The 11,754-nt window shown below is 39.6% G+C and overlaps 1 protein-coding gene across 1 annotated transcript in view; it reads left to right on the top strand.

Moving 5' to 3' along the window:
- Nucleotides 1-11,542, top strand: part of arap2 (ArfGAP with RhoGAP domain, ankyrin repeat and PH domain 2) — a 57,643-nt gene extending 46,101 nt beyond the window's left edge. The window contains exons 17-23 of the mRNA XM_020611365.1: nt 720-848; nt 1,170-1,306; nt 2,183-2,265; nt 5,101-5,136; nt 6,130-6,193; nt 8,032-8,151; nt 10,235-11,542. Coding sequence (XP_020467021.1) covers nt 720-848; nt 1,170-1,306; nt 2,183-2,265; nt 5,101-5,136; nt 6,130-6,193; nt 8,032-8,151; nt 10,235-10,564 — 899 coding nt within the window. The 3' untranslated portion in view covers nt 10,565-11,542. The remainder of the gene's footprint in view (nt 1-719; nt 849-1,169; nt 1,307-2,182; nt 2,266-5,100; nt 5,137-6,129; nt 6,194-8,031; nt 8,152-10,234) is intronic.
- The last annotated feature ends 212 nt before the right edge of the window (nt 11,543-11,754 follow it).

Genomic DNA, 11,754 nt, shown 5'->3' with positions numbered 1-11,754 from the left:
GACAATATGTCTGTGGAAGAGTAAACAGTCAAGCTATTTTGAAAGCAGTAGCGTGACAGGTTTTGCTCATAAAACCTCTAAAGAAGGGAGGGAAAGTGCGTTAATTAGCCATTTTGGAGGATAGCTACAGATAAACACTGTTATCGAGGACAATAGGCAGAAAATGGGAGCTAATATTTGTTGGGAAATGAGGAACTAATTCCATGGCCTGGGTCTGCAGAGATTCCAGAAAGAAGATAAGCCTGCTGTTATGAATAAGTTATGCCACTGTGTCTCTTCTTACCTCCTTAGGTTATGAAAAACAGGGGAGTGTAGAGATGGAGGCATCAGAGCAGAAGTGGTAGTACACAAATTATCTACTGTTTTTCTTGGCTGATAGCATGTACCCTGTTCACCAATTAGAAAGAGATAATAGGTCTATTTTGCACATGAGTGTGTTGTTTAAATCAGGCCCTGATATGCTGGAGATAAATTAAACTGCTCTGTGATAAAAATGGGGAGAACAACAACATCATTTTGTTGTTTGGTTAATTGGAATTAGCCATGGATTTCATGATTTGAGGTTGTGAGTTTGCTTTATGGATTTATAATTCATGTAATGCCTGGAGATGGAAGGATTTTATTGTGGTGGTTGACTTTTGTGACCATTGCTATTTCCTCGCAGATGTACCCGCTAGTCATTCCCCTCTCTCTGACACAAGGTCTTCTATTTTTAACAGAGCGACCTTTGCACCACAGTGAGAAGATTCTTGAGCAGGTGCTGGAGTGGAGTTCCTTGGACTGCCCGAGCTCTGCTTTTCTTGTTATTAAGAAGTTTGCAGGGGATAGAAGAGTGGCTGATGGGAAAGGTAAAGTATGCTACTCATGGCACAAAACCATAAAAAATGAATTTTTAGATGTTTTTTTCTTTGTTTTTTTTTATCCAAACATTACTTCAAAACCTGCAGATTTTCCAGTTTGCAGTGGTATACAAGTGTTGGAAAGCATAAAAAAGCATAAGACACAATAGGTAGTCAAACCATGACATTGAAAAGCCGAAAATGGCTCATTGTTGGTGTTTAGCTTCATAAATGATGCACTGTAATTAATCATTTATCAAAATCGATGTTGAATAAAGCATCGGTAGATAAGCTGACTAATCATTTCAGCACCAGTTCACTTTGTTTTAGAAAGCCTAAAGCAGTTTAGAAAAGGCGACTATTTGAAGTTCAGCGATGGATCCTCCAAACTACTGTCGGGACACAAATTCCAGGACAGATATGTTCTATTACGTGGAGAGACGCTGCTGCTCTACAGAGATATCAAAGCAAGTATACTTTTATTTTTGGCTTAATCTACTGCCATATCTAGTGTCAACACTTGCCACCTTGGGTTTTTTGCATGCAAACACAAAGTATCGTGTGAGCAGAGAGTGCCTTGTACCGCGGGGGAATTTAAAAGGTTACAGAACTGCTTGAGAAAACTAAAATGGATTAGAACGGAGCCTAACTGCAAGCAAACAGACCAAACTCTCCCTGCTTTATATCCGTGGCGACGTGTCTGTCTCGGGGTTCCCAGTCTTACATAGGAGAATAAAGCACAATGATAGCAGCAGCCTTCTCACTGTCTTTCAAGAAAGGAAGAGCACAGTGTGTGATTCAGAGAGGACCAGCAGGCCCGAGGTCCCTGGAGGGCTTTTCATCTCAGCACGTTTCTGTAGTTGAAACACGGGACCAGTAAGGCAGCATGAAGAAGTGTTAATAATTGATGGAGGTGCAGCAACTCTGGCAGTGGGAGGGGAAAATATTAGGGAAAAGAAAAATGGAGGGGTGCTGTTGTGTGTGAAGCTTTTCTAAATATCAGGTTGCACAAGAATGTGGTTAATTACTGTGTAAATCCAAAGAAAATTAGAAGTGTTATTGAAATTTATTTGATATTTTTCAGCCTCCTCCGTTCATGCCGGGTCTGTATTTAGTGCAAATTATGTTGGAAGAAGGAGCAGGGTGGGTGGTGGGTTGAGATAAAAAAGGGTCAGATGCTGTGTGGTTTGTTTTATTCTCTTCTACTTTGTTTTTTGTTCTTTGTGCAACTATGAAATGGCAGAGATTCTGTGTTGGCATTTATTTTATTTAGATTTATGTAGCTAACTTGAATTTAAAGAGTTTTCTTCATTTATTCATCCAAATGTCTTTTTTTTTTTCAGAGCACTAAAGCAGAGAAAGCGGTCCAGCTCAAGTCTGTGAAATGTTACCTTGGTTTGAAGAAAAAGCTCAAACCTCCAACCAGGTAGACTGTGCTTTATAAACCTCTAGTGTCTTTGCATACATGGCCTCTATCCTAACCCTGAATGTGTGTGAATGAGGGGAGATTTATAGCAGAACACGACCCAAAGTATCATCTCAGCAGCACATATTGCATTGCCCGATGTTTTCACTAATACTGTTGATACATTAGCCAAGACACAGTGAAATTTAAATCAAGAAATGTATTTGGAAACTTTAACTTCGCACTCTTTTACTTTGAGGCAAATACAGTATATAAGCAATAAAAGGTGTTACAAATACACTTTTAGCTCAAAATGAACTTAAACAGCTTCCTTAAACTAAACTCCATTTTAGCCATTACCGTCACATTCTCACCTTCACATGTGGAAGAAGCCAGTAAATGGACCATGAGTTATGGAAACATGCTGTTTCCATAACCAGTATTGAATGTGCATATATTTTTCCCATAGTGTAAAGAAAATAAGTAAAATGCATGTGTGTGTCAGCCCATAGTGTAAAGAAAATAAGTAAAATACATGTGTGTGTCAGACAATTTCTGCTGTAAATATACAAATGCTATCTGAATAACTGCCATATATGATTGGCTGCTTTAATCATAACGCAGAGGTTTGAAACTGGTATAAGCTGCAAAATGCCTGGAAAAAAGGATTTAGTCTTATAGCATATTTTGTTTTCAATTTATTTTAGAAAGGGGAGCTGCTGTAAAGTGCACTTTATGTGCATTTATTCATTGGCTGCAATTTTATGTGCTTCCATCACTGACAGGGTTTTCATTGTCATTTGGATATTTCTGAAATGTTGATAATAGGAAGAGACACAGTCGTATACTATGGCTCTCTTCCCTCCTCTGGTGGCTTGGTCTGTGTGCGGCCAATAAAACAACACTGCCACAAATTTTATACCTGCTTATCCTAGATGTTAAATTACAGACACAGCTGCCTCTGCCACAGTGGTCAATCAACAATTATGAGCCAGTTTTAGTGGCCATTAGTTTAAATTTCCAGTCCCTCCTTGCATATTTTATGGTGCAATAAATACTGCATTAAGCCAAACAATTTTTTTTTTTGTAATTTTTCCAACGTAAATCTTTGTTTCAGCTTCATAACAATGGTGACTCATGGTGACTCTCAACTACTGCACATTCTCAGCAAACCCTAGTATGTGTTATTAAGTGAACTACTGATAATTTACTATTGCAGCTGAGTGTGTTTCTTTAAGTTTGTGCATGCGTATGAGTTATTAGTCCCCAAAGATAGATTGTCCTTTATATTGCCTCAAAGTTCTGTGGCACCAGCAGAAACCCAAGACACTCCTGACCCTATCTTATTTTTCACTGAAATGAAATTCATTAGATGGAATTGCATTTTAACAAACACAAATTATCAAAATAAGTTCCTCCAGATACAAAACATTGTTGCCATGGTTTTATTTTAATGATCTTCAGTATAATTTATGACAAACAGAATGAAAAAAGCAAACTGCTGAGAAGTCAAACCCTATATTTCACATTATCCTGTTGTAATTCCTCATAATTTTACCCAGATCAGAATTTCAAGACTGAGGGAGCTTGAAAAATGAGTCCAGCAAGCAATTGTCTGCATTAGGTAGTCCTTCAGGGAAGAAAAAGTGGATAAGAGAGACAGAAGGAAAGCATGATACAGCATGGATTCACAGATTTACTGTTGAGTGGGTTATGGGAGAAAGTGATACAGTGAATAAAGAAATAAAGACAGAGTGCTGAGGAGAACGGAGAGACTCATAGTGAGAGGGTTAGGAGAGGCGACGCTCCAGTACCTCATTAGGCAGAGGTCTGTCTGTGAGTGGCCCACTGCAGGGTTGGATCGGTTGGCTTTAACTCACAGGAGTGTCGCTCCAGGCTCCAGCCTCTCCATCTCTGCCCCCTCTTTCACTTTGTTCTTCCCCTATTTCACTGCTCCTGTTCAGCCACAGCTGTGAAAGGTTTTGTATTCTTCAGGAAGGTGGTCTTATAACTTATACTGCCTCTGTGCAGTGTAATTCAATCAGACGCATAAATGCTTTTAATGTGAGCAGACGGTTACCTATTTTGCTTGTAGCGTCACACAATTAGCTGTATTCATATGTGATTATCTACTGTACTGTACATGCAGTAGGTGAGTTTGCCCACTGCATTTACAGATCGAGTATCTTTTGCATCTTTTGAATTGTGGGGGCAACTGTGGTTCAGTGGGTAGAGCAGTTGTCTCCCAACCGGAAGGTTAGGGTTCGACTCTCGGTGCCTGCAGTCCACATGTCGACGTGTCCTTGGGCAAGACGCTGAACCCCCAAGTTGCCCCCGATGGTTAGAGCCATTGATGTGTGTTGGCGTCGCAGATGGCTGCCTCGGTTCTGTACCGGAAACAAATTCCTGTGTAACATACTTGGCCAAATAAAGGTGGTTATCCTTATTATCTCTCCCAACAAAATGTACTTTAAGGTTTATAGGTGAGCAGCATGTACTTTATGTATTGTATACTTTGACCCAAAGCAAACCAAATTTTGCCCATGCATAAATGTGTGGGCTGGAACTGCACTGGTTAACTCAATAAATTCCCACAGGACCTGACCTTAGTTGTTTTATACCTCTTTGCATTTTAATGAAATGATAATGACTTGATGCCGTATTTAAAAATATCACCAAGATTTAGTTTTTGTTGTTTTATTGTTGGGTTAGATACTTTAAAATCCCAATTGCTGTTTCACAAAAACATATTTATAACCTCTGGCTCTAAATTAAATTAGTGTGCAGGACACTGTAAGCTTCAGTTTGTGAAAACAAAATCCCAAAATCTGACCCATGTCCTTCTCGTTTCAACAGCTGGGGCTTCACAGTCTACACTGATAAACATCAATGGTGAGTGGAGAAGTTCTCCAGTTCAATAATTGATGAGTGTGACTTTTACACGTTGTATTCAAAATATCTCTAAAACAGAAAGAATCTAGTGGCAGAGTTAATAATTTAAAGTGCGTTGTAGTGACCTATGTGGGTTAGTACTGAGAACATCAGTGAAGTGAAGAGCCTGCTGTCTGGTAGCCTGTTAGGAAGTGAATTATATACAGTAGTTTCACTCTTTAATGTAATTTCTATTTGTATTGAAGGCACGCGCTGCATTTACCGTCTGCAGATGAATCATTTTTGTCCTGTTTGTCCTGAAACTGAGCACTAAAGTCAATATTTGTATGTAGTCAAAGCATCTGCTGCTATATGTACCTGTATGGGATACTATTTATTTTTTCCATATGAACTTGCAGATGTACTGTATGTAGTATATAAATTCATATACTAGCAGTTTTTGGTCTACACTGATATATCTAATTTATTTGACCTGTTGTCACATGTTTAGTGCAAATTAACAAATATTAGCACGCTAACACACTAAAAATACTGTCAGTCAGCATTGCCCTTGTTTTTGTGTTGATGTTCACATTTAGCCTTTTTTCATATACTGTACTTTCTTGCTAATGATGTGACGCCGGTGTCAGGGCCACTTTTTAAAAAGTAATTATGTCTTTTAGATTTGAAGAAGAGCAGAAAACAGCTTGAGTATTGCTTGACAGATACTCAGTGCATGCCAAAGACAAAAGGACCTTGTTACATTGTCAGTTTTAGTCCATGTTATTTACTCACAAATTTGTCTTGGGAAGGTTTTAATAACAGCATACATTAGTACATTAGCAGACACCAGAAATAATGGCAACCATCCTGCCTCTTGTAAAGTCTGTTTGCAGCAGTCGGGGGAACTATGTCCATTGCTGTGGCTCACAAAATCCAGTCACCTGGTTAAAATAAGTGTGAAATAATGAGGTGGAAATCAGTGACTGATGTGAGTGAACTTTCCCTCCTCAGGCATTTCTGCTGTGAGAAGAGGGAGGAGCAGCTCGGCTGGGTGGCAGACATCATCTGGATGAAGGTACTAGGAGATGTGCAGTAGAGATGTTAGAACAAGAGTGAGTAATGCACTCGTGCAAAAACTTGATGAAGTGATTTAATGAGCAGACACTCATGCATGCAGTGACTTAGGTAGAGCAGGGGAAGTGTGTCTCCTTTCTCTAAAACAATTTACTGGTGTGTTGCAAACCAAAAATAACAGTTAGCATAGCGGCATACATATTGCAGACACAACTTCTTATTTGGATGAAAAATATACTCGGTTACAGTCATAATAAATCAGCTTTTACAATCCATATCTCAGAACAAGGAAATATGATAAAGCATATTTTCCACAATCATCCATTTCCATTGTACTGTTAGGCAGCTTTAAATACATAAACAGGGAAAGAATTGTAAAGTTTTCGAGGTCACTCAGCAATAACATAAATCATTTTATGTGGAAAAGCTATGAGAATAAGGTCAAAGCGACTGCAACAGCCACATTGTGGTACTTAACCCCCAGATACTGCTACATGTTGTCACTGTTTGCCGCTGACACAGCATTTATGACATTAATAATGCAAACCAAAGCAAACACAAGGGGAGAGCAGGCACAGATGTCATGTTTTTGTATTATTTTTCACTCTCATTCATTGCTGCTATCAACTTAGTGAATAACATCTTGTTTCCTCGATAGATTGAATATGCAAGTCTTGTCTCGCTCATTTCCAAGTAAATGACTATAACTTGAACATCACTGAAGATCAAAATAAGATTTCCCAGCGCTGCATTCGATACTCTGCACATTTCATCATTATTAAAGCCCTCTGTTCGACTTCCTTTATGGGAGCGTGTCTGCAGCACAGTGTTGTTTATCGCTGGTGCTTACTGTAAAAGCCTTTTAGAGCCTTAATGTGGGTTAGCAAGTAAAAAGGGCAGCATTGTCAAGGAGAGATTGCTCTAAAGGGGAAGCCAATTTTTGTCTGTTGTTTCTAAGTGTTTCAAGGTGTTTATTTCAGTGGGCTCTGTGACTTTTCTCTGCTCTTTGGAGAAGCTCTTAGCTCTCCAACAAATAAATCTATAGCAGACTGGAGCCAGCTAAAAATATTAGGATTCTTCTCCCAAATCCTCTAAATATCAGGATTGTCAGCTTCCCACACAGGGGCTTTTGGGAAGGACACACAACTTGTGGGAAGGGCAGAGAAAGTGCAGATGAGAAAGTAGATGGAGCACTTTGGTGTTCTTGATTTCCTTTCTCTTACCAGTTAGCGAGCATTGTGTTCCAACAGTTTCCATAGCAACTAGCGATGGAGGGCCTAATTGTGAAGCAAGGTGGAATGAGTAGTGGAGGTGGTGAGTGTTGGAGGCTTGGGAGAGGGTGTAAAGGTCCAAGGACGTGTCCTGGCTGTGATGAAATAAGGATTTGTTAAAGGAGAGACAGCTCTGTGGGTCTGGGGGGTCACAGTGATATAAATGAAGACATTGTTAAAGAGAAAGTTTAGCCAAGGATCAGAACACAGTCAGACGGCTATGATGGAAATTAGGATCGTCAACCCCTGACTTCCCTCTCAAGATTCCTGTGTGAATCTGCCCTTTATGGTAGTTACTTTGTAGTTATGATGAAGGGAACACAGAATAAAACCAAAGTACTGGTTACTTCGTGTTCCCCTGATCTACCATAATTCATATTGTGTGTCTGTGTTTAAGTGTAGAGATGTGTGTGTTAGTTGGACTTCTCTAAAGGCCAACTATAAACAGTACCTGTTTGAAAATGAAGAAAGGGAAAATAAAGGTAACAAATCAACGTGACCTGTCACAAGTATTTTTATGTATTTATTTCCTGGCTACTAATTCCGGCTATTGGCTGTGTGTCTTCAGTACGGTTCTGACCTCCGTTCAAAGAGCGTTTTGTCAAAGGAAGCTGCCGGTCCCAAATCCTCCAGAGGGGGAGCTGTGACAACAGAGGGCTGCATGAGTCTACCACGCACACACAAACAGGTGAGATTAGTGGCGACGCTAATATTTCTTTTTGGAGATCCTTTGTGATAAGATGTTTTTCATGTTAGTATGACTTATTTACATTTTATTACAAAATACCAAAACACTCCAATATAACAAAAGCCATCCACAGCTGTAACACACAAAAATACCCTATCATGTGTCCAGATCATCATGTTTAAATAGCGTTTTTAGACAGTGTGGATGCCTATTGTTCTAATAACGTACCAACTTATAACAAGCTATCAAATTGTGCTCCCTGGTTTATGTTTATAGGATTTTCTGATGATGCAGTTCAAGCAATGATCTGATCTGTTTATGTGGAAAAAAAATACCTGATTGATATGGCTAGGATATTCTGATAATGCAGATCAAGCTATCAAACAGTGCTGACCTGGAGACACGCGTCATCCCTCGACCCTTTTCTACACTTTATTTTTATTTTTTCCTTTGGCACATTTAAAATGTAATTGCCCCAGACAGCTGCTTAAATCAGGTAGATCACCTGGAAAAGGTTGGAAACTTTTTACTTGAGTTCTGATGGCCTTGACCGGTGACCGGCCGCTCACTCTGAGATTTCAGATTCTGTACCGATCAGATTTAGAACAGTCTAGGTTGTGCACCCAGTGGCAGAGGTCAGAAGTGTAGCATGTGCAGCTTTTCTCATGCACCTCAAGTGAGGCTCAGGCCCGTGTCTATACCAGGCACGCCTTCGCTTGCGCACTGGAAGCGCATTAGTGTACAAACATTGGGCACAGAGGAAGCTACAGAAACACCTGAGAGAAGGGAAGCTACATCAAAATCTCCAACAAATAGTTCACAATGAGGGAATTACTGGCTACATGTGAAATGCATGTATACGTACAGCGTATCCAATCTGTGGTAAAACACAGCAAATACACACTACACCCACTTTGAAAAGGAGGGTGCACACAGTAGGACTGATGTAACAGACATTCTTCTATTTCTAAGGCTACATGTGAAATGCATGTATACGTACAGCGTATCCAATCTGTGGTAAAACACAGCAAATACACACTACACCCACTTTGAAAAGGAGGGTGCACACAGTAGGACTGATGTAACAGACATTCTTCTATTTCTAATACCTGTTGCACCTGTTTATATTTGGAGAAGTATAAATGTTGAATGTCATGTGTAAAAAGAGAGACAAATGTAAAACTTCTAATGTTTTATTAAAGAAAAGTTACAAAAATGTCTGTGTATGCTGTCAGTTACAGTTCTTAGAGAATTAAAGAAAAATGAGAAAATTTAAATCGGCCAAAATCAGAATTGGCCAAGAAAATTGCAAGCAGTGCATTTCTAGAACTTTCTCATTACAGTGAAATTGTATTAACAATGTCACAGCAATATCCTGCCATAATTGCCACTTTGAGGTTGATGTGAGTTGACAAGATTCACCGAAGGTCTGATGATGCTATTCAGTTGTCATAATGATAAGAACCAGGATAACAAGGCCCTGGTTGAAGTTACTTTTTAAAGGTTATGTTTATTTGGAACATTGCTTGAAAATTTCAATAATTTAACTTTATATTTTCTATCCATCCATTATATATACCGCTTATCCTACATAGGGTCACGGGGGACTGGAACAAATCCCAGCTGACATTGAGTGAGAGGCGGGGTCCACCCTGGACAGGTCACTAGTCTATTACAGGGCTGACATGTAGACAAACACCCACACTCACTCCTAGGGGCAATTTAGAATCACCAGTCAACCTAAGCTAAGTCTTTGGCCTGTGGGAGGAAGTCAGAGTTCCCAGAGAAAACCCACTAAGGCACAGGGAGAACATGCAAACTCTGCACAGAAAGGCACCAGGTCAGCCCGGGCTCAAATCCGGAACCTTCTTGCTGTGAGGCGACAGTGCTAAGAACTGCACGTCTTTATATTTTACTCTTTAAAAATGTCAGTACTTTTGGTTCCTCAGTAATGTGTAGCCCAACCCTCCTTTATGAGCACTAGACAATCTCGTGCTAACATGAAAAATGTGACATAGTTGGTTTGTAGCTGACTTGAATTCAGTCTACTTCAAGTCATATTTGCTGCCATGTTTGCCCACAGCTGACAGACAAGAGATTTTCCCTTGGTGATGGCAACCTGAGGACCCCCAAAATCAACACCACGGCTACCTTCCCAAAACTCAACAACCTGCTCAAGGCACCAGAGATCCCACACAGAAGGTCCTCTGCTGATGCTGGCCAACCTCAACGTCGCCCTTCCCCTTCCCCGACCAGACACCCCATGGCTTCACCTGTTTCTACTCAGAGATGTCATAAGACCACCAGCAGGAAATCTGCTTTTGGTGGGGAGAGTTTGATGCCGCCAAATCTGCTGAATGAACTTAACTTTGTGCTGAACAAGACTGGTCGAAGTCAGGAGAGCAATGACTGACAGCAAGAGAAGCAGGAGAAAGAAAGATACTGCATATCAAGCAGTTAGACGAACATTACAGCCCACACATGGAGATGGAGTCATTTACTTTGATGAGAGGGGATCACAGCCTGAATCAGACTTTTGAACTAGAGATGCTGATGCACAAGATGTAGAAAACAGGTGCAGGAGACACTGGAGGTCAGTAGCACATATTGCTGACCCAGGAACCACAACACACAATTTTTATGCTACTCGTGTTGAACTCAAGAATGTTAAGTGAATTTGTTCAGCTGTCAAACCTCAGAAGTTTCCAGGAATACTCCAAGCTGCACGCTTCATGCTACTGCGTTTCCATTTACCTTGAAAAGGATGTTTTGTCTACATTTTAAAGACATTGTGGTTATTTATTTATTGTGCTATGTATTTCATCGTTTTTGCCTTTTGTTTAGCAGCACTTTTGCCGCAAATGCTGTATAATATAATTAAAATAAATGGCATGCTTTATATTTTTTACATCATTAGCAGTGGGGTCTGTCTTCAAACAAAAATTCAGAAGTTCGTAGGCATGAAAAACTACAGAGAAACTGATGCATTTCTAAAAGAGCAGGCTTGGTGCCTGCTAGCTGTTAATGCTAATACTATAGCTTCGTGTTTTCACAGAGATGTACTATTCCTGTAGCTGGTAGTAGTTTACACTCTTCTGTGTAATTATTTATTTGTATGTAATTGCTCATCTTATTTTGTAGCACTTAGCAGTGTATCTTTTAGCTGTATAGTTGTTTTTTAAGCATGTTGTTTTGTCCGAACACTGCATGCCACCAAATGTTATCTTAATGTGCAGTAAAATAGTTTAATAAACATTGTAAAATGTTTTAAGCTGCTGTTTTACTGACATTAACAATTAATTGCTTTGTTGTTTTTAATGTATAGCCAGGTACAGAAGTAACAATGAGTCAACGAACTACCCCAACCAAAATATGTATAAAATAAAGTTTTAAAAAATGTGAAATTTTAAAGTGTCCACTATTAAAATTGGCTTTGACCACAAGGTACCACAAGTGTAACCAGGCCCACTGAAATGGATAATCATCATCAACAACTTTATTTATGTAGCACATTTAACACAGCCGAAGCTGACCAAAGTGCTTAACACAATATCTACAACACCCCTTAAAAAAAACAACATAAACGAACAGCAAAACAAAAAC

The sequence above is a fragment of the Monopterus albus genome, unplaced genomic scaffold (genome assembly GCF_001952655.1).
Source record: "Monopterus albus unplaced genomic scaffold, M_albus_1.0 scaffold112.1, whole genome shotgun sequence".
NCBI lineage: Eukaryota > Metazoa > Chordata > Actinopteri > Synbranchiformes > Synbranchidae > Monopterus > Monopterus albus.
Note: the sequence above shows the minus strand (reverse complement) of the source record. Positions and strands in the feature narration are given on the sequence as shown.